This window comes from Mesoplodon mirus (genome assembly GCF_964341445.2).
Source record: "Mesoplodon mirus genome assembly, chromosome: 12".
Taxonomy (NCBI): domain Eukaryota; kingdom Metazoa; phylum Chordata; class Mammalia; order Artiodactyla; family Ziphiidae; genus Mesoplodon; species Mesoplodon mirus.
The window spans coordinates 82,357,291-82,380,215 of record NC_138988.1 but is presented as its reverse complement, the minus strand read 5'-3'; the positions used below and the strand labels follow the sequence as shown (position 1 = coordinate 82,380,215).

Sequence of the window (22,925 nt, the reverse complement as noted above, 5' to 3'; positions counted from 1 at the left end):
CAGGGGACATATAACACCCAAGGGATCCAGCTGCCAGGGAGTTTGCTCCCAGCCACGGGAGGGCTGTCAGGTTGCCGCTGGCAGCCACTTAGAGTGAATTTTCCTTTTCCTCCTCCTTCCTGCCTAGGAGAGGGGAGGGGAGCCAGGGAGGTCCCTCCTGTGCCAGTAATTTCCTTGAATCAGTATAGGTCTTCCCTCCCAAGCTTCTGTTCTTCACTTACCTGGTCATTGCTGCTTCACCCTCACTTTTTAAAATATCACCCCCGCTGCTGTTACCCATGGCACTTATGGCAGATGCTGCCTGTTGAATCAGACAATCTTTGAGCTGGCTGAGTGGCACGTTTTCTGAGTCTGCGCATGCTGGGCAGACTGGCTGACACTGGGCTGGGATGGAGGGCTTTGGAGCTCAAAGACTGCCATGTCTAGGGTTTCCTTGTCCCATGCATAATTCAGCAAGCCTGGTTAATCAATCCAGTTAATGGAAAATTGAGCTTTCTCCTTGGTTTCTTTAAGATTCTTTGGAAAGGATTTTTAAAAATTATTTAGCAAAACCTGTGAATAATAACGCATGTCGTTATTCAGAACATGAGTGTGAGCCTCACCTTGAGGCTGTATATTGAAGACTCACAGTTCCTCTTCCAGTTGCTTCGTTGGCTTGGGAAATTTTAATTAATGTTTTAATGTTTGGAAAACATTGTTACTATTTTTGTATCTGCTTTGTTAATCACTAAATGTTGTTTCTTTTAATATTTTCCAGATCCCAGAGTAAAAGGATGGTTTCTTCTGGACAGTTATATCCCGACTTTGATCTGCTCCATCCTATACTTGCTAATTGTGTGGCTGGGACCAAAATACATGAAGAATAGGCCGCCGTTCTCTTGTCGGGGGATTTTAGTGGTGTATAACCTTGGACTCACGCTGCTGTCTCTCTATATGTTCTGTGAGGTAGGTCAGAGGTTAACACAGCTTCCTCTCACTTAAATGTACTCGTGTCACCGTCCTGAATTGGGCCCCTAAGTGGAGAAAGGCAGCTGCGTGGGGGGAGAGAACAGGGAGGGCAGGTACAGTAATGCGTTTCGAGGATATTATAAAATCGATGTTTCAAAACGCCAGAGTTATTTGTACAAATGTGCCTTCTGGGCACATCTATCTAAAATAGAAGGCTTTGCTATGGATTCTTTTTTGTTATTTATGTTCTGTATTATACTCAGAATTAAAATTAATATTTTCAGAAATACTCTTAACGCAAGCAGAACACAGAGTAGAAAATGAACAGAACGCAAAAAAACAGATCTGTGAGCGTTTTATTATGAAAAATGCCTGGTTCTTGTTTGGAGGCAGCCGGGGAAGGAAGTGGGCGGAGTCTGCGTTTAGTATGTTTGTGGTTGGTCAGCCCTCTCCATCCTGATCTGATCACTGTAAACAGCTTGGAGCTTTGAGAGGTTATTTTTTTCAAAGCTAAGAAGAGTAGATAGTGAGGTCTGCGTTTAGGGTTGGAATGGTCTAAGTTCAGGCCACATCATTTTTTCTATAAAACAGGGATGTTGAAAACCGAGTTTGATGATCTCGAAGGCTTAAGTAAGAGTGAAAGACACATCGGAATCAAAACTTAAGCCTCCTATTTTGACAGTATAGTCACTTAACCGTTAAAGCTAGAAGGGGAGGAAAGCTCCCCCCGTGATAAGTACGATTTGTATGCATTCTTAGGGGCAGAACTACACTGTTCAGGTTTACGGCACAAAACTGCTGCTGAATCTCTGGGGCTGAGACTTAAGCCATACATAAAACAAACACTTGCAAGTACTCCTGTTTGGATTTTTAACCTTTCATTGTGGCTTTAATTCTCCAAGGAGTAGTAAAGGAGAAGAAAAGGGGAGAAATCAATACGAATCTTGCAGTGAATTCCCCAGCAGCCTCGAGCTGTGACGGGGGTCTCCCCGTGTGCGTGTGGGCGTGTGCGGGGGTGTGTGTGTGATGCAGGAGCTGGTGGGAAGCACGTGTCTGATCGTCAGGGCACTGCCACTGGGAGAGGTCTGGGTCTGGTCCCCCCACGTGTGTTTCATAAGCCAAGGTAAAGGTTTTATGACTAGGCTGGTAGATGCTATTATCATCGCTTTTATGACTGACAGTCTGTGAAATGCTCCTTTGTCGCTTCCTTTCTGGCCTGTTCTAGAGCGAAAGCCGTTTAATTACCCTCCGAGGTGGAGATTGCGGGCCTGGAGGCAAGGGCAGTGCGCAGGAGTGGGCCCAGCACTGTGCTCATCTCTGTGTTCCAGGGACAAAGCCGCAGCAAGCTGTCAGGTGTCTTAGAGCGAACCGTTTACTTTCCCCTACTTGATAGATGGTAGAGCCATTTCCTTTAGAAGACTCTTATAGAGTTTATTATTACGCCTAGCAATATTCTAGAGACAAAGTATTTAAGACTATTAAATCTTACAGAACTTAAGTATCTGCCTTATATGTTTCTCAAGCCCTAGAGATATAATTACAGCTTCATAATTAACCTCTCAAACAGGTAATGCCCTGGTAAAGAGGGGAAGAAGAGTGCTGGGTAGATCACTTGCAAGTGCATGTGGCTGGATTTGGGGGGTTCTAAAAGCATTGTACCAGGAAGTACAGATTTCCCTCCAAGACAGCTTGGCGAAAACATTGGAAGATGTTGAGCAGTATCTAAGCCCTGAATAGAGAGATTCAGGAAATAGAGGAGGAAAATAACGTGCTTAACCCACAATTTAGAGTACATAGAGAAGTAATGGATAAGGGGGCAATAATCTTTAAATTAAATCAAGTTTATAAAAATAGGCCCAGATCAGATATTCCCGAGTTGAAAATAAACCCTAGTACCCACATTAGATGATATTTCTTTTTGATTTTGTCTGACTTTTTTTTTTCCTGTACTTACATAAACCCCTCAGGAATACCCTTATAACATATCTTTCATCAAGTATTAAATTTCATTTTAGCTACTGGTTTTTCCTCTTTTTTTTTTGCTTAGCATTTATAGTCCAATGAGTACTGAAACACGGGGCAGTCATGGCATTTTACAGCAGAACAAACTGAGGGGACCATGGCACCCAGCTGGGCCCCTCATTTCAGGGAAACATCCCAAGAGTTGGAGCCATTGCCTGTGGTCACACCATTGGCATGGTCACAACGATTAGTCTTTATTTACCCACCTGCTTATCTACATCTTTGGGTCTGTAAAGAATCTTAAAAATAAATATGTAGCCATTGATATTTTTGTTTGTTTAATCCTGTGGTATGAATTCTCAGCTACCTTGGCAAAGTTCTAGGTTAATATAAAGAAAATTAACTGTTGCAAGGAGAGAAGAGAAATTTTGAAAGAGGGAGATAAAAAGGAAATGAGAGAGGAGTCACGAAGTTTTAAAATGACTAGAAGAAGAAAAGTAACCAAATGACTGTCTTATAACTGTGAAACTGAGTTTAAGGTATAGAAAGAGCTTGGTCATAGCTTCTGCATTTGGTAGAAAGAAAATTAAAAAGAGAGACGTGGCTTTACTTCTAATTGCCTCATGAACTTGGTGTTTATTTCTGGGAAAGAGGTCATAATCCCTGAATAGAAGTATGTTTGAAAGTGGTTATGTTTCAGATTAGGAGTAAAGGACTTCACGGCAAGCATTTTTTCAGTTATTAAATTAGGTGTTGTCTAAGATAACCGTCAGTGGTAAAGCCTCGAAAATAAAATGTCAAGTTATAGAAGAGAAGTTTGCATTACTCACTCAGCTTTGTAAAACGGTGTCCTCATAGCAAACATAAAAACCTTGTGTGCCCTGCTACCCACACCCCTACTCCTCCAGCCCCCCTCCCCCCTCCCCTACTCCTCCAGCCCCCCTCCCCCCCTCCCCCCCACCTCCCAGCTCCAGGGCATGTTTCATCTGAATGGAAGCCCCACTGTGTTTTCAGACAGTGTATCCACACATCTTTCCCTTTGTCCCCAAGATTGAGAATCCCCACCCACCAGCTGCCAGATTGTGACTTTTCCCTCATTGTGCAGGGTGTACCTGGGCTGGACTCAGGTTTCCCCTGGCTCACCCAGTAGTATAACTCCTTAGTTAACATGTCAGGCACTCAGGGGGCTGCTCTGTCCTGACCTGGAACTTTTTTGGTATATCCGCCCTGCTCCTGGCCTCTGGCCTCTCGTCAGCAAAGCAGGGAGGATCCAATTGCTTGGTTTGTCACGGTCCGGAGGGGAGCATCCCCGTGCAGGGATCGCGGGACTCAGCAGTAGCAGCAGGAAGCAGAGTCAGCACACACAGCACGTCAACCTTGAACTTGAATGGAGAGAACTGCTGGCTGCCCTCCTTAGCAGCCTGCCCCAGTGCCCCATCCACTCAACCCCCCAAGACCAGTTTCTTCCTTCCTTTGGGTCTCTGCCCACCTAGAAACTCCACTTCCTTCAGACCTAAGCCTGCCTCGGTTCGACAGTCCCCGTCTCGTTTCTGAGGACCCTTCTCAAGGTCAGTTCCTCTGTGACATCTTGAGAGGGCTTGGCTTTAGAGCAGTGATCCCAGCCTCTCCTGCCTCCCCGTGGTCCCGAGGAGCCTGACGCCTTCTCTCCCATCACGGTGCCCCCGGGGGTGCCCACGGTGCCAGCCTTGCGTCTCTCACACGCACCTCACTGGCTGTAGTTACAATGTTCCTTCCACATCTTTTCTGTCCCCTTGTTAGCATGGCTTCACCATTAAGTCATAAAAAAGCAAATGCCAGAACGACGTTTTACTTTATTTTATTTAACAAAGATAAATCACAGATTACAAACAAGATTATTTTGATTGTTTATTCCCTTGCAGTTAGAACTGTGTGTTGTGAAGTAGTGTGAGAAAATTCAGTGAAATGAATCAAACATTCAGAACATTTAAAATGTAATTTTAGAGAATGATTGATAGCTAACTCGATAGGTGATCTGAATTGGCATAGATTCAAAACTTATTTTTTCTTTACCTTTGCAATTTTTACTTAAAATTGTAAGTCTAAAACTACTTCAGAATATGGAAAATAAAATCATAGAAATATATTTATCTATGTACCTAACAAGTATTGACATTACTGGTTTGAATTTTTTGTTTAAAAAGGAAAACATGACAAAAATGCATCTAAAGCACAGCCCCTTCACAGATTTAACTTTCTTCTGAAGTTCGTTTCTTTTCTGGATATGCTTTTATACTTTTACTAGACATGTATGTATATGTGACAACTTACAGAATATTCAGAGACAATTTTTTTAACTTACATAAATGGTGTACAGTTTATACTCTTTATCAAATAGCTTTTTCAGTCAGCATTATATTTTGAGAATATATGTTGAATCTTATGGATTTCATTTCATTAGTTTTAACTTCTCTGTATTATTTCAGTGTTAAGAGTTTATTATGCCATTTTTCTTTGGATGGACATGTACGTTATTTCCAATGTAACAATTTTGCATTGAGATCCTTGGAGAATTCTCTCCCAACACTATCTTTCTCCTTTGCAGAAACTTCACTTGTTTTGCATTTTTTAATGTATTACAGAAACAAAATTGTATTATTTTCATAATTATTCTCCAAAGCAGCAATTCTCATGTGCCTTACTAGCTAGAAATAAATGTATATGCTGGCATTTGAGGTAAAAGGCTTTTGCAGTTAAGAAGGAATTAAAAAGTGTGTTTTTTTCTTGATCAGAAACCTTCCTCCCCAAACAAACAGAAACAATGTTGCATTGAATGTTATTGGACATGTCCCTGCGTGCAAATTTTATTTATTTATTTATTTAGGCCAGGTATACACTTAGGAGTAAATGACTGAATCTTGACACTCTCTTGTCTTTTAGTGGGGAAATTTTAATCCATTTTCATTTAGTATAATCGTTATATTGGAATAATTTCTATCACCTTTGTGTGTGTGTGTGTGTGTGTGTGTGTTTGTATGTTTTCTTTGCTCTTTTTTTATTCCTTTCCTGCTTTCTGTTGCATTTTTTTTCATTTTACTGATTTAAAAGTTGTTCTATTATTTAGTAATTACCTATAAGTTTTTAACATGCACCCTTGACTTAATGAAGTCTAAAGTGAATTACTGTTTCTACTCCTGAACAATACAAGGACCGTAGAAGATTTGGGCTCTGATTCCCCCATCTTCCATGTTATTGTTGGCAGGTGTTTCATTCCACCTCTTTCTGAGGTCCTAAACAGTCATCATTACAGTCTGTGCTTACTGATTTTCTTTGCACACTGTTCATTTGTGAAATCCATTCTTTCCTTTGAGGTTCAGTTTTCTTCTGAAGTAGTTCCTTTTCTGGGAAGGGTAAACTCAGTCTCTGTTTGAGCATCATTTATGTGACTTTATGCTTGAATAGTATTTTAGCAGGGTGCAGAATTCTAAATTAGCAGTTATTTTCCCCCAGCACTTTGCAGATTTATTTCAGAGAAGTCTGCCACACTCCCATTTTTGTTCATTTTGTAGGTAGTCTTTTTCTTTCCAGATATTTCTAAAATTGTTTAAGAATGAAACAGAGTGTGCCTAGATGGTAATCCACTTTTATTTATCTCACTCAGGATTGTGTGCATCCAAGCTGAGAATTTCTGTGTTTCTGAATTTGGGAAAGTCGTCAGGCATCATATCCTCGATGCTTCCTCCTGCTTCACCAGCTCTGGCTGGAGCTCCTATTAGACGTGTGTTGGACATTCTCACCCCTACGTATTCTCTCTCGTGTTTTTTGCATCTTTATGTCTCTCCTGCATTCCTCTAATTCACTCGTATTTTCAGTGGTGTCTAATTTGCTCTTTCAGCCATTTTTAGTTTCAGTTACTATACATTTTTTATTTCTAAAAATTCACTGCTTGTTCTTTTTTTCACTTCATAACATGGAAATGTTGGTTTTTTTCCTAGTTAGATACAACTATGATCTCAAACTTAACCATTTGCTGTATCGCTATTTGAAAATATCCTTTAAAAAATTTTCTTCCAACTATATCTGTGAGGTCATGCCTCTGGGAATAATTATTATATCAACGTTAATTTTTTTTGTTTCTTTTGGCCACACTGCACAGCATGTGGGATCTTAGTTTCCCGACCAGGGATCGAACCCACGTCCCCTGCATTGGAAGCACAGAGTCTTAACTACTGGACTGCCAGGGAAGACCCTATGTTAAATTTCTTTACCTTTTTTTTTTTTTTTTATGCTACGCGGGCCTCTCACTGTTGTGGCCTCTCCCGTTGCGGAGCACAGGCTCCGGACACGCAGGCTCAGCGGCCATGGCTCACGGGCGCAGCCGCTCCGTGGCACGTGGGATCTTCCTGGACCGGGGCATGAACCTGTGTCCCCCGCATCGGCAGACGGACTCTCAACCACTGCACCACCAGGGAAGCCCCTCTTTACCTTTTTTAAAAACAAAAACAGGACAGTTTGTTGGGTATCCCATGTAAGCATCCCAAGCTAGTATTGCTGGGGTCATCTCAGGTAAACGTGTCTGCCCCAAATAAAAGAGATTTTTAAAAGAACTTGAATGTAAGCTCACTTCCTCTTTTCTGACTTATTTTTTTAAGGGAAGCCTCACCTTACAGTTAGGCATCAGTGGTGTTGGAGTTTTTTTGGTGTTTCCTGTAGCATTTCTGCCTTGTGTTAACGGTGGGGAGGTGGTGCAGCTTTCGCGCGGTTTGTTGCCTTGCCAGGACCAGACGTCAGTGGTTTTTTTCTTTGAATCTTCTCTTGAAGATTTCCGATGCTGCTTTATGCAGAGGATAAGAGAAGTTGAGCATTTGACGGGGAGGGTGTTTTGCTGGTGCTTTCCGCTCCCTCTGTAATTGTGGCGTCGGTGCTCTCAGCACGTCTCCCCAGGCCCCCGACAGCACTGCCTCCCCGGCTCTGGCTTTGAAGGTCCTCGATAGAGCTGCAGAGCAGTTGCTCTGGAGACATTATATTCTAAACAGTCTTGTTTTTCTTTCCCTTCAGGCTTTCTTAAAATAGATATGTTATTGTGGAAAAAATAGGATTTGGAAAAACACTTAAGAGACCTGGCAAGTAATTACTGAATTTTATTTAGAAATGATTTTGTTTCCCAAAATACTTTGAAAAAGACATTTAGTACTCTTCTGCCTTTCCCCATTGAACAGAGGTTGAAACTCTGGTGAGATTAATACTTATAGGAAAGGCCCAACTATTGCCTAAAACACTTCTCACTCACAGTTCCCTTACCACTGAAACTCCTTGCTCAGAAAGAAGCTTCTCTCAGGGAGAAGCAGCGCCTCAGTTACCTGCCTGTCCATTTACCTGGCACTGCCCTGAGGGGATGCCTGCAGTGGGAAGATGGAGAGAAGGATTCAGCCTTCTGACAGACAGCCTTCCCCTCAGCCACACTCCCAGGGGACAGGGAAGGGATGCCTTCCAGTAGAGAGGAAGCTTTGGCTTTGGTCCAGAGCCAAGCCTGACTCCTCTAAACTGACCCTACAGACATTGGTAACTGAGCCTTACAGCTGGTGTAACAAGGAACCAGTCTACAAATCCTCAACTAAAGCAGACTCAGTTTGTAAAGCAGGAGTCAGTAGGTGAGCTGGAGGTCTCTCTTTAAATTCTGCAGAGGATGCTCTGGTGGGGCTTCTGTATACAGTAGGAGCAGCCGCAGTGCAGACCTAGTCACGAGCCTTCAAGCACTGGGGCAGAAGGAGCAGACATTTGTGTAGAGTCATAGCAAAGACTTATATATATAGTGCCTGCCTTATGCCAGGTACTGGGTTCACTCACTGTTCATCACTGTCCCCTTTCTGCAGAGGCAAAGCCCCGGGTGGACCTGGGATTCGAGTCTGTGCTTCAGGCCATTGTGCGTCACTGCCTCAGAACACTGAGCCTCAGGTTGGGTTTTCTCTCCCAGCCGGTCCCATAAAATATAAAATGAGTGTTTCTTGTGGGGTATGTGGAAGCAACTTACCAGAAACCACCTCTCAGGAGGCTGAATAGTGAGAGAAAAGGACTGCCAGCGTAAGTGACTGCCCAGGGTTGAGGGAAGAATGCCAGACATACCTGTGTCAGGCTGGGCTGAGGACAAGCTGTTTCTTTGTGCTTTGTTCTGAAGCCTTCTCTAGTTTACAGAGCCTGTCCTTATGACGTAACCAAGAGTATTGCAGTCAGCTGTAACCCAAGGGGTTCCTGGGCCTCAGTGGAAAAAAACACTTTGGGAGGTCACGGGTATGAAATTATCTTAATGGGCATCCTTCTGCTCTGGACAGGAAAGATTTGAAATTCAAAACCACATGCTTTGACTTAACCCTGTTCCATAATGGCACTGCCAATATTGGCCAGCTAAACCTTGGAGAAAGAGGTACTTTTAATTTGGGAGTAGCTGATGGTTCATTTGAAACCAAACATCTGCTGAAGATAAAGATGCAGTGAAAGGTCTGCTTTTCCATAGAATTCTTCATGAATAGAGTATCTCCATTGTGTTCTTACCAAAGACACAAAAACAGACCAAGAAGGTCAGAGGAGCTTGGAAGTGCTGTTAGAGACATTGCATTTGGGCCAAGAGTCAGGATTCCTAGGGACTGGTCCCAGCAGTACCACCGAGAAGCTGTGTGACTTTGGACCAGCCATATCACTACTCGTCTCTGTTTCCTTAATAAAAACATGACCTTGTACCGGTTCTAAAAAATACACACTTGTAGATGCCCACGGGACCAGTCAAATCTGGGAAGATGTCAGCCTCACACACTTTTGGTGGCGTTGCTTATTTTAGCAAAGTCCCTCGGGTCCTGGGATGGTTGAATTTCAGCATGGACAGTGCCTGTTCCCGTTAACTTTCATTCCATTTCTGCTTAGGGGGAAATAACCACACAGCTCATCAAACCCTCATCACTAAATCCATTAGCCCCTTTTGGAAAGCGGTCACCTTACTGCTCTGACATCTTGGGTTTTGGGGGTGAGTGACTGATAAGGGCCACACAGGATGACATTTTTCTGCTTAAAGTGTTTCAAATGATCTTGTTTCTTGAGATGCTTTGGTGGCATTACAGAAAGTGCCGTGGAAGTGGTTATCATGCTGTAGGGTATACATTTGTGGTTAAATTGTGGTGTTAGATGAGAAAAGTCAACTCTCACCTAGACAGTCAACTAGAGATGAACCACTCCGTGAACTGCATCGTCCAGACCCAGCTGTGATATTCACCTCAGTTTTCTTCTTTAAGTGAAAAGATGCATGAAACCACTTTTGTTATTGAATTTGTCTCATAAGGAGAGAAGAAAGCTTCTAGCGAGGCTTTAATTATAGCTCTGCACACGCCCACGGCCTAATTGAAGTTTGCTTTACTCCAGAGAAGGGGTGGTGGTTCACAGCGGTGCTGTGTGTGTCTTGGTTACTGGGGAAAAGCCAGGTGTAGGGTACTTAGTGCTCCCTCGGTTGCTCTTGGAGTGGCGGGTGGGATCCGGAGCTGGGGAGGTGGTGGCCAGCTGCTCGCTCTGGCCTGCTTTTCCGCTGGAGCACGGACCTGCCCTCTCGGGGTGACCTGCAGAAGTCAAGGTAGAGCCCTGCCCTCACTTCCAGTGCCTCCCCTTTGGTCCCACCTCCTGGGCCCTCCCTGGGGCTGCAGTGTTGAGCTGCCCAGAGCAGCTCTTGGAGGGAAGCCAGGCCTGGCGAGAGCACTGTCTCCTCTGAGGCGCTCCTCTCAGGCTGGAGGGAAGGCCAGGCCTTGGCTGAGAGCCTCCGGGGTCTGTTACTCAGACATGCTGTTTTTTTTCTGATGGGAATGGAGAGAGCAGGACCCTGATACTGGCCACTTGTACGGAGGGTGGCTGAGAAGCTTAGGTGAATAAACTTGAACTCGGGTGCTTGATCCTCATGTGTTACATATCCTATGCCTTTGAAGCCGAGGATATTTAAGAATTAAACTCCATGTCACCAGTATGACATTTGATGAGGACTGGTTTTCATCTTGTGAACAGAAACTTTTTTTTTCCCCTGCAAATAAAACATTGGGCCTAGATTTAAGGGGCAAGAAGCAGCACCTTGAACACTTCGTTTGTTGTTATTGAGCAAATATTTGTTCAGCATCTCTTATGTACGAGTCCCCGTTCCATCTCCCCCCACCCCCGTGATGGATTCTGTGGTTGCAGATATGCAGCCACAACCTCTGAGAGCTTACAGAGGAGCTTCAGACAGAGCCGGTGACGGGTCTTACACCTATGTGAGCAAATAGGTGTAAGTCACGGCACCTAGGGTCAGAGGCAGGAGACTGGCTTCAGCTGGAGTGCTCAAGGGGTCAATCATGAAAAACAATAAAATTTTAGCTGCCCGTTGAAGGATGAATAAGATTTTGAGAGCTGGAGATGGGGGTCCATGGGTGCAGAGAGCATTGCAGTTGAAAAGTATAAAGTAATGGTCATTTCTAACAGTTGCTGTGCTTATCCTCTATACCAGGTTGGGTGAGGTAAGCATTACACACACCTTGTTAACGTCTCACGGCAGCCTGAACAGGCCAGAGTATTATTTTTATCCTGTTTGAAGAGTGAGGAAAATGAGGCCTAAAGAGCTGCCATCTGTTTTTATAAATAAAGGAACAGGCATGGTTTGCTGTTTCATAGTATTTTTTGTGCTCCCTCCCTCCCATTGGTGATGTAAAAGAACTACAAGTTTCTGTTTTTAAGGAAAGGCTTCTGTGAACAAAGATTTTACATTCTCTTCTGGCGTTTTTGAAAGTTGTTTCCCCTTTTTTTACTGCCAAGGGGCAAAAGCAGATGTGCTTAGAGGGGATGCCCAGAAGTGGTGACGAGTTTGCTTTGAAGTCTTCACACTGTCTCTCCTAGTTGCTTCTGTGACCAGAAACACGGAATCATGAAACAGCCAGCTGGGCTCAAGGGGTGGGACTTTCTACAAGGGAAACAGATTTTGCACTTGGAGCATGTATGTCACCTGGGAGAGGCTCACACCTGTGATCTAGGCTTCTTTATCTCCATCCTTTAACCCAGTGGAGTTCCAGAAAGTTCTTTCCCTGTACCCTCCAGCCACAGAAGAAAATTTATCAGCACCCTCATGGCGTAGAAGGAAGGGTAGCAAAGAACATTGTGCCAAGATGACACCTCTCTTCCCTCAGGTTTCCACCCCAGCACAGGCACACACGCACACACACGCGGTCCACTTTAGACTCAGACTTTGTATCTTGATTGTTGGGACTTCTGATAGGTCTGCATGCGGTGTGCTTAACTGGCATGACTTGAGAAAGGGGACGACCAGAAAGATAATACACCTTCCAATAAATTACCTATGGGTCTGGTTTTTCAAAGATAGTATAGTGTCGTTTATGTGTGGTCCGTTTTCAAAAAAATCTTAACTTAGTAACTGTAGAAAATTAAAACAGAACCTTTGGAAATAATTTAATCCAGCCTCTTCTGCTTACAGTAAAGAATGACCAAGGCCTAAGGGAATTAGCTGGCATGTCCCAGGTTGCTAACTAGCCCTGGTACTTCTGCTCCCTAATCCTGGGTTCTTTTCATCATAAAACGATGGGCTGGCCTTTGGCCGCAAAAACCATGTTAGCTCTTAAAGAAGTTAGTAGAAGGAAAACCAGATTGAAGCAGGGTGTTGAGTGTGCTGACTTTTGTCTCTGAGGGTGGAACTTTGTTTGTCTTCAGACCCTTGTGAGTTGATCAGTTGATGTTCCCTGAGGGCATCTGTGTGCCGCCACCCTCCCCCCAGCCAAACTCTGTTGGAGGACAGTGTAGGGGAAGGTGGTCAGTGCGAGGTTCTAAAGTCCTGTGTCTCGGTTACATCTTTCGTGCAGCGCTGGTAGGTGAACCGTTTCTTACGTGAATCAGGTAGCATGAAACCAGTGGTTCCCACTCCTAGTTTCACACTGGAATTGCCTTGCAAGCTTCTGCTTTAATGGTCTGGGGGACACCAGGCATTAGCAATTTTTAAAAGTTCCCCCAGTGAGCCTGTCCTACAGCTGGAATGGGAGCCACAGCTTAACAGTTCTCAAACATCAGCGGCATAAAAAGTCACCTGTGAAACAACCTGTTTTCACACCGCGGAGCTTCACGTCCAGAAGTTTCTGATTCAGTGGGTCTGGGGTTGGGCCTGAGATTTTACATTTCTAGCTAACTCCCGGGTGGTGGCATTGCTGCATTGGGACCACAGGATTGGGTTCTCTAGGGTTTTGGCTCTGAAGCTCCAGGCAGGGCTCAGGTATTTGCATGTCTTGTGAGTTCCTACGTCATGCTGGCGCAGCTGGACTGGGGAACACGTTGAGAACCACACTTGGGGCCCAGTGGCCGGCTCCTTGTGTTGGCTCCCCAGATGAGCTCAAGCACGACAAGACAGACCACCTGACGTTTCTCCTCCCACGGCCCCACTTGACTACCAGAGGGAGAGCCACCGGGAACAGTTGAGGATGCCGAGGCTTCAGGAGGAGGTGGTGAGCTGCGGTCTCCATGGAGAAAGGCGCATCTCGTGGGTGTCTGGCTGGCTGGAACATAGTGGACGCGCACAGGGTGGTCAAATCACACCTTCCCTCTGGACCGTTGGAGCAGGTCCTTAGGTCTCCCCGTAGCCGGGCGTCATCCTCACGTGTGGGTGAGGCAGCTGAGGCCCTCATGGAGAACTGGCAGCCCTGCAGCTCTGCACCCCAAGTCCAGGGTCCTTGCTGTGCCACCACAGTGCCTCCTCTGCTGCAGGTGAGTCTGAGGCATGGGCACAGTTCCTCAGCTCGCAGAGGTCTCACTCATGGATCCGGAGATGACACAGCAGCGGAAAACAGTGAAGAGGCTCAGGCTGGACTCGGTTGCCCCAGGCTTGCGCATCAGGATCACCTGGGAACCTGCTAGAAGTAGGAATTCTTGGGCCCCACCCCAGACCTGCCAGACCAGAAACACTCCCCAGCAATCTGCCTTTCACTGTGCCCTTGAGGTGATTCTGGTCCTACACAGTCAGGTTTGAGAAAAGCCTGTGGTTTCCCCTGAGGCCGTGGCAGGGCAGGACCCAAGCCCATGACTGGAAAACTTGGGCCTCGGGATTGGCGAGGTGCCTGTGACGGGCCCAGGGGAACTGAGGGTTCTGGAGAGAGGCAGCCTGGCAAAGCAGGGCCTGCCCCTTGTGACATTGAGTCCCTAGTCATTTAAAGCCCCCTTGGTTCACACTCCCTTGTCCTTATGGTTTTTTGCCTGGAGCAAACTTGCCTCAGCACAGCCCAAGGTCAGTCTGCACAGATTCCCAAATTAATGAACTTTAATTGAATAGGGCTTCTCCTGGTTCTTATTTTGTTGGTGATTCGCTTTTTCCCTTTTTCTTTTTTTTCCAGTTAGTGACGGGAGTATGGGAAGGCCAGTACAACTTCTTCTGTCAGGGCACACGCAGTGGAGGAGAAGCAGACATGAAGGTATTGTCTTTTTTTTTTTTTTTTTTTTTTTAATAGCTAAATTGTTCAAAAGACAAGATGGCTGTCCAGGTAATCCCTGTGGACATTTTTTAAAGAACTTTAAAAGCATTATGTGCACATGGTATGAGAACTTAAGCAGCATGAAAAGTATAGATTGGAAACTAAAATCTCCCTCTCTGCAAAAAGTAAGTCCTGTTAACAGCTTCCAGGGAAAAAAATGTGCATGCGTTTATCAGTATTTGTGCTCTATTTATATAAACAGGATCGGAAGGATGTCTTAAGTGTTCTAATCATTCCTCTAAGTGGCCTCTGGGTGTGGTCTGCCGATTCCAGCTTCCACTCTGGCGAGTTTTTTGGGTTTTGTTTTTAACAAAACGCTGCAGTCTACCCTCAGCGTGGCAGTCATTTCCTTAGAGACCCCGTGTGGCACGTTTAATTGGGCAGAACCTGGCACTGGATACCCTGATTCCTTTCTTCCTTTGCCTTGTGTCTGTCACCTGCCCCACACCAGCTCCTGAAAGCAGAAGTTCCTTTCATGTGGTTTTCTTCCTGCGATGGCTCTGTAGGCTCCTTCCAGAGGGAACAGGAGGCCAGCAGGGATCTGTTAGAGTCTTGAAAGGGGTTGGTGGACCTTTGAGAGCTTTCCCTGCCTTCACTCCACCCAGCCCCCCACCCAGCCCCCGGTGTTCAGGTTGAAGGCACTGCAGAGAGACTGGCTTTGGCGGGGCCAGTCGGCGGGGGGCGGTGGGGGGCGGTGGGATCCTGGGGTTGAGCGCAGAACCCGGAAGACGCTGACGGCCTCTTCCTCCTAGATCATCCGCGTGCTCTGGTGGTACTACTTCTCCAAGCTCATTGAGTTCATGGACACCTTCTTCTTCATCCTGCGCAAGAACAACCACCAGGTCACAGTCCTGCATGTGTACCACCACGCCTCCATGCTCAACATCTGGTGGTTCGTGATGAACTGGGTCCCCTGTGGCCACTGTGAGTCTGGCATCTCTGGGGACAGGTGTGAGCGGAAAGGCTGAGTTGAAACTAAGGCTTTGAGAAAAGGTGTTGTTTCTGTAGATATCTAGGTCAAGCCTTTGAACGTGGTGTCCAGGTTGCCTTTAATGATAGTCTGCGTGGCCTGTGCTCTCAGCAAGCTGACAGAACCTTTTTCTAGTTTGGTGCACATCCTGTGCTGACTTGGCAAGATGAGGGAAAGACCAGATTCCCAGCCTGGGGCACATGAAGAAATCAGGACAGAGTTCTCTATTCCAGATTGTTCCTGATCCTTGTTCCCCTATAATTTGGAAGATGTTTGACTGACAGGGACAGACCAGGAAGATGGAATCACACCATGGAGTGGGCACCGGAGAACAAGCTTTAGCTGTAGCACCTCAGGGAGTCTGCACATACTCTGATATAGTGACCCTCGCCTTCCTGAAGCGTGTTTAGCTGAGCAGCTTCTGTGACAAGCACCAACATTTGAAGTAAATTCTCTAAGAAGGATGTGGACCGCTTGTAGTCTGAAGTGTCCTGTAATTTCCAGAGATTTAAGTTGTCCCCGTCAGTTTCAGCCCAGGAGTTCTAACATGTCCCAGTCAAAATTCCTGTCATCCATCACCAACAGATTTTGACCAGGACCCCTTGAGTCTATTCACATATGTTTTTCCCCAGGATAGCACCACCCTTGATTAACTTGGCCCACCAGGATTCACATAGAGGATTTTAGAACCAGAAAGGACTTTCCAAGTACAGCTCCTTCCAGTTTGGGAGAACCCTGAGACAAAAGAAGGGTTGGTAGAACTCACACCTCATGGCCGTGAGTTACCTGACTTAACTTTCTAATAGAAACGGCACCTCCCCACATTAGAAGAGGACTTTAAATGTCAAAGATCCCGCAGGATGACAGATCATCACCAGCCCCACCTGGCCGATGAGAAACAACCAGAGAATGGACGTGACTTGTCCAAGGTCACGTGGCCAGTTACTGTCATAGCCCAGCCTGGTGTGTCTGATCGCACAAGGGGGAAAGCTGGTAGCTTTGCTTGATTGCTTACTGTGGGGGCAGAGGGTGGAGAGTCTGAAAAAAGACCTGCTGGTCCTACTGGAAATTATAAATTAAGACATAAATAATGGGTCTCTCATCGCTAAGGAACGAGGCTCTGGACTCTATTATTGATAAGAATATATGGCCTCCGCACTGCAGTCCTGGGGAATAATTAGGAGGTGATTTCAAAGACCTCTCCAGACCTCAGCAAATGTGTAGAGACGGCCAGCTTTGAACGTACCGCCCGTCGGCTGTCTTCCCCACGTCTTCAACGCAGCAATCAGAGGCACTTGGGCAGCTGCCTCTGGGAGTCACTGGGGGCCTGGCAGCAAAACCTTTAGGTGCCAGAGTGGGGCAGGTGGTCTCCTGACTCCTGTGCTGGATGCCCACCTGGTAGCTGCAACAGACCCTGGGCTTAAAGCATCATGACGACTGCCTTCCCTGGGTGGAAATTGAATTCTGATTGCATGCCCGTGCAGTGCCAGATTGCTGCCGTGGTGTCTGCTAGCCCCTGTTCAAAAACACTTTTTTTTTTTTTATTTAAAAGGAATCTTGGATTTTATTTGTGACCTATTACATATGAAACATTGAGGCATCCTCCTCCCCAATTCCCTCTGTTCCTGCAGCTTATTTTGGTGCCACACTTAACAGCTTCATCCACGTCCTCATGTACTCGTACTACGGTCTGTCGTCCATCCCTTCCATGAGGCCATACCTCTGGTGGAAGAAGTACATCACGCAGGGGCAGCTGGTGAGTGACGTGGCCTCTTTCCCCCACGACTTGCCACCTGGGGAACGCCAAGCTCTTCCTGGGGTGCTCTTGCTGCCCTCCTGGCTTCATTGTTGTTTACTAGTACCTAAGATGTGGCTTTCCCATCCTCTCTCTCTCGGTCCAGTTAAACTCCTTGAAGTGGGCAGAGCAGGGAATCGTGTTCATTTCAGTCGATGGAGAGACCGTGCCTCTGAGCGTGCAGCTAGTTGGATTGCGGAACAAGGATTAAATCTAACTCTCTGACTTCAGGTTCAGCCATTTGTTCTGAGTTTGTGCACAGAGCCTATGTGTGTGCACATGTCTTCTAATTAGAACCCAAATCCAAGGTGAAATCTGTGTATCTGTGTTTCCAGGATTTGCTGGGAGGATCATGAGCCCGGGGTGCTAGCTTATTAGGCAGCAAGGGTGCAGGTGCCGGGCGACCTCTCAGCCTGTGTGGTGGTGAGGATGGCACTGCTGTGCCTCAGGTGACGGCCCCCTTCCTGGGCCCACGTGCCAGGGCCAGCCAGCAGCTGTTTGCACTTGGTGGTTATTTCCCACTGTCCTTCTTGAAGCTTTCCTCAGCTGTCAGTATATTATACACCCTATTTCTCTCCCTTCCTGATTTCTTTCGTAAACTAATTATTAACACTATTACTACTCACAGTAAAATCCTGACGTGCCAGGCTCTCATGTCAAGTAAGCAGTTTTACATGGATTGTCCCAGTAGCCTGATTTCGTGTTATTACCCCTATTTTTTTATAGATGAGGACATGGGGGCAATAGGCCAGAGCTTGCTAACCTGTCGATATTAGATATTAAACTCTTGGCCCTGGCCTTGCCTTATTGGTACATTTTTTTCTAAGGAAACCAAGCTGATTCATATCCCTCCAAGCCAATTGCGATTTTTCAATATTGAAAGATAACCTGGGGAAAAAAAAATCTGAGGAGACCTCCTGAGCTGCTTATGTGTTTGGCATTTCGTTATCATCTCTTTGCCAGCGGCTGGACAGTCCATGTTAATTTTCTCCTTACCCACCTGTGAGGAAGGATAATTGTTCTTCAGCCTCCTTGTTACACTTGAGAAGTGACGCAGAGATCGATGTGCTCCACGCAGCGTGGCTCTGCAGAAGCAGAATTTAGAGCTGCCTGGAGAGTTGGTCTCCCATTAGGCTCTGCCCTTTGAGGTAGAAGATCGCACCCAGTTCGCCTAGATTTATTCTACACACCACTTAACAGTTTCTTCTCAGTCTAGAATACTTAACCTTAAAAAAGGAAACAAACAAAACCAAAAAACAGTTCCCTACATGGAGGGACTGAAAGGTGGGCCCGAAATCCAGTGGGCAGAGCCCTGCCCTCCGCTGTTACTCCTTAAAGGAAGCAGCAGCCACGCCTTATCTTAGCCCCTTCTCCCCATTTCCCCAGGCCCTTCCCCTGCTTCTCAAGATTGACTTGTCAGAAATAATCTAGGGAATTAACATTATATGCCAATCAGAGTATAAGTCTGTCTGCCAGCCTCAGCCTTCACCAAACCAGAAGGTCCACGGATAAGGATGGGGAAAGTGTCCCGTGGGATTGCACGTCCTGTAGTGAGGTCCCTGGTCCCTCTAAACATACACCCCACACCCATCCTTCCCCTACAAAGAAAATAAAAACCAAAACTCTTGCATCTCCTATACTGTATTCCTGAAGTGTGTGTGTGTGTGTGTGTGTGTGTGTGTGTATTAGGTTTTTTAAACACGTTTTCCATTTTTCCCTCCAGCTTCATTGAGATATAATTCACATGTAGTATTGTGTAAGTTTAAGGTGTACAACGTAATGATTTGATATATGTATCTGTTGTGAAATCTACCCTCAGCAACTTCCAAATATACAACGCAGTGTTGCTGGCTATTCCCCAAGCTTTAGAGAAGATGGTTTCAGTAGTTGGAAGGGGAGGAGTGTATACATAGGACCCATTCAGATGTATAACGAGTTCGGGTACGTTTAGCATATGCACCGTGTTTTTGAAATGACCTCTGCACCTACAGAAAAGTTAATAAGTGTTCCTTCCCAAACTTGGGGGTGCGGGGTAGAGCGCCCATCTGGCGGATGCCTTGACCCTGGGCCGTGGCCACGTGCTCAGCTGTGTCTCCTCCCCCACCAGCTACAGTTTGTGCTGACCATCATCCAGACCAGCTGCGGGGTCATCTGGCCGTGCGCCTTCCCTCTTGGTTGGTTGTATTTCCAGATTGGATACATGATTTCTCTGATTACCCTCTTCACAAACTTCTATATTCAGGTAAATCTCACTCTTCTGTGGCGGTTGAGATTTGGGGTCCTTGCAGCCAAGGCCCTCATTCGTTCCTTTAATGGGGAGCCCCTGCCTTGGTGGGGCTGGGGTGGGGGTCACTGCCAATGCAGGAGGAGGTGCTGAAGTCTGTCCAGGCTTCTGGAGTTCCAGGTCTTCGATGAGGGAGGCTCGGGGTCCCTGTGGGAAAGCAGAGCTGTCCAGCAGGCCCCGTACCGCTTCCCTCGTGGCCACTGCAGACCCGCCATAGGTGAGTCTCAACCCCATGTCCCTCAGCCCCACTGCCCTAAACTTTGGGGCTTCATTAAATGTCTGAAGAAATTTCCATCACAGACCCCAGCTATAGACAGAAATCAGCCTTTCGTCCTGGTTTTCTTACACTTTCTCTCCCCGCTGCTCAGGTTTGGGGGTGCAGGTCGTTCCCAAGTGCATGATGTGGTGTAGGTTTTTGCTCGTGGAAGGGTCTGTTTAGGGCAGATTACCTACAGGGGAGCCTGACCTTTTGTGGCCACTGTTGACTCCCCTGTGTCCCGTCACCCCTGGGGCTCGTGTGTTCGTGCTCCATGGGCAGGGCCTGGTTCTGGGCAGGCATATAGGGGGTGGTCAGGAGCAAGGACAGAGGGAGTAAAGCCGGGTCACACTGAGCATCCCTCCCCCCCCGGGGTGGGGAGGGGGCAGGGCAGCATGTTTGCCCTCCCTGCGCCCCACGCAGACAGACACCTGTCCCCAGACACACCTGGGGTGGCGGCTTTGAGTTGCATTCACATCTTGCTGGGCTGGTGGTTCATGCTACACTTTGGGGCAGTCACCAGGTATGAGGGAGGTTAAAAGATAGGGCCCAGGCTTCCCTGGTGGCGCAGTGGTTGAGAGTCCGCCTGCCGATGCAGGGGACACGGGTTCGTGCCCCGTGCCACATGCCGCGGAGCGGCTGGGCCCATGAGCCATGGCCGCTGAGCCTGCGCGTCCAGAGCCTGTGCTCTGTAATGGGAGAGGCCACGACAGTGAGAGGTCCACATACCGCAAAAAAAAAAAAAAAAAAAAAAAAAAAAAAGGATAGGGCCCGACGAAGCTGAAGCCACACCTGTTTTGACTGCCCTCGTGGCAGAGCGCTTTGTACATAAAGGGACGAAATAGTTGCTGAAGTCATGAGGCAGTTTTGAAGGCAGAGGATGTGAGTGACAGAAGGTACCGCAGTGGGAGCGTGGAAGGGCAGAGCTGAGTGAAGTGTAAATTGTGTTTTCTGTCTAACTCTCAAATAACATTGATACAGTGAGCCTGTGACTCACTGAACTTACCCAGGCTGAGCCTCAAAAAAATGGAAGAGTGATTGAAACCAGTGGCAAAAAAACATTTTCCTGGTCGCTTGACCACAACAGACGTTGCTTCTTGATATGATAGCACGGGTCCCCAAAGGCTCTAACGTTAGGGACGCAGCTGGGCCCCCACCGTGGTTCCCACCTGCCCTTATGCCTTGCAGACCTACAACAAGAAGGGGGCCTCCCGGAGGAGAGAACACCAGAAGGACCACCAGAACGGCTCCGTGACGGCCGTGAACGGCCACACCAGCAGCTTTTCTTCTCTGGAAAACAATGTGAAGCCGAGGAAGCAGCGTAAGGACTGAGGCCCGAGGGTTGACAGCCTCTGAACCACGTCGTCTGATTGTAAGCACAAATGAATTGTGCCCAATGCTCGTTAACAGCTGCTGTAACTAGTCGGCCTACAATAGTGTGACTCACGTAGGACCTCTTCCATCAGTTCCAAACCCCTAGAAAATGTAGACAGATTACCCAAGTAGGCATAAGATTTTTAACATTTCTGGGCTCTCACCGACCCCTGCGCTAGACTGTGGAGAACGTGTTGTTTTAGTATACAACACTGCTGTTGCCTTATTAGTTACAACATGATAGGTGCTGAATTGTGATTCACAATTTAATAACACTGTAATCCACACTTTCTTTTTAACTGTAGATCATGCATGTGATTGTAAATTTGTATAATGGTGTTAACAGTAGAGAAACACACATGCCTTAAAAGTTAAAAAACAGGGCCCAAAGCGTTATTAGTTTAAATTAGGGTATGTTTCAAGTTTTTATTCATTTCTAATAGCTCTGTTCAGAAAAATCAAAGACCATGATTTTTGAAACTATCGTGTGACACATAGTTTCAAGTGACTTGTACATGTGAAATCGGCACCTTCAGTTTTGTAATATCGGCTTTAAATCAGGCAGGTTCAAATCTAGTGGAACAGTCAGTTTAACTTTTTAACAGATCTTATTTTTTTATTTTGAGTGCCACTATTAATAATGTAAAAAGGGAGGGGGGGTTCTAAAGCAGTCTTGATGAAACTTAAAATATATATTCTTTGTCTTCAGGATTTTAGGACGTGTGTAGGATGAGCGGGCCGTTTTAAATTTCAGAATTGCTAAGTGTTTTTATACAGGAAACAAAGCCCATTTTGCTTTCCAGTTGTGAGAGAAGATTTATACTTTTCAAGAGAGATGATTAAATGTTTACCATTTGACAGAGTCCCATAGATGAGCAGTGGGGAACTGGTTGCCAGGGTCCAAATTTGGGTTGATTTCTGTACTATTTGTTTTGACACAAACTTCCTTTGAAAATGTGCCTAGCCTACCAAAATGAATTAAAGGTGGGGAAAGGACCTTAGAAAAATGTAAGGTAAAATTAAACAGATAGCTGCAGCGTGAGAGAACTGGGGGACTCGATAGAGATGGTTTGTTTAATGTAAATCTAATAGCACCTGTACTTTTTTTATCCTGCTTCAAATCTAAAGATTTGTTTAGAAATACTTGTTTAAAAATAAGACTGCTTATCATAAAATCATGTCTCATACCCTAGAGGCAGTGGTCAAACAGATAAGGACTGTTGTGTGTGTCATTTTAAAGTGTTGGAATTTAGCCTCTGAATACCTTCTCCGTTGGAGGAAAAAAACATTCGCTGAACCACTCGTGACACATCTGAGAAGGTCACTGACAATGTATGAACGAATTGTTGGTTTGACATTTATGTAAATATCAGTTTATCATGCTTTAATTTTGCACATTCATATTATAGGGAGCCAGTTGGTTCTCTTAACTAGTCTTGTGGGATTTCTGTTTGGAAGGAGTCACAGCATCTGTTTACATTTACCTTATCAAATCTAGAATGTGTGTATTTGTAAATGTATGTCTTCCTAGGTACTAGTTTGCAAATGTCTTTACATATTTCAATACAGAAAGTATAACATTCAATAGTGTGCTGTCAAAGTGTGCTTTAGCTCATCTGGATATACCCACAATGTTAAATAATGTCTCAACATTAATCATTAAAATGTTTTTGATTACCTGTGCTTAGTTTTACATTGTTTATATGCTGCTAATTCTGAATGACTGGAGAAAAATCCGCTTTCTTCACCATCTAGGAACTCACCCAAATAGATGTAACTAATTCAGTTTGGAAGGTTATATTGTGGCTCAGCTCACAGGAGGAGGGATCCCCACA

At 45.9% G+C, this 22,925-nt stretch overlaps 1 protein-coding gene across 1 annotated transcript in view; it reads left to right on the top strand.

The window, feature by feature from the left end:
* Positions 1-22,767, top strand: part of ELOVL5 (ELOVL fatty acid elongase 5) — a 65,231-nt gene extending 42,464 nt beyond the window's left edge. The window contains exons 3-8 of the mRNA XM_082638698.1: positions 758-945; positions 14,274-14,351; positions 15,164-15,335; positions 17,013-17,137; positions 19,284-19,418; positions 20,905-22,767. Coding sequence (XP_082494824.1) covers positions 758-945; positions 14,274-14,351; positions 15,164-15,335; positions 17,013-17,137; positions 19,284-19,418; positions 20,905-21,048 — 842 coding nt within the window. The 3' untranslated portion in view covers positions 21,049-22,767. The remainder of the gene's footprint in view (positions 1-757; positions 946-14,273; positions 14,352-15,163; positions 15,336-17,012; positions 17,138-19,283; positions 19,419-20,904) is intronic.
* Positions 22,768-22,925: the final 158 nt, after the last annotated feature.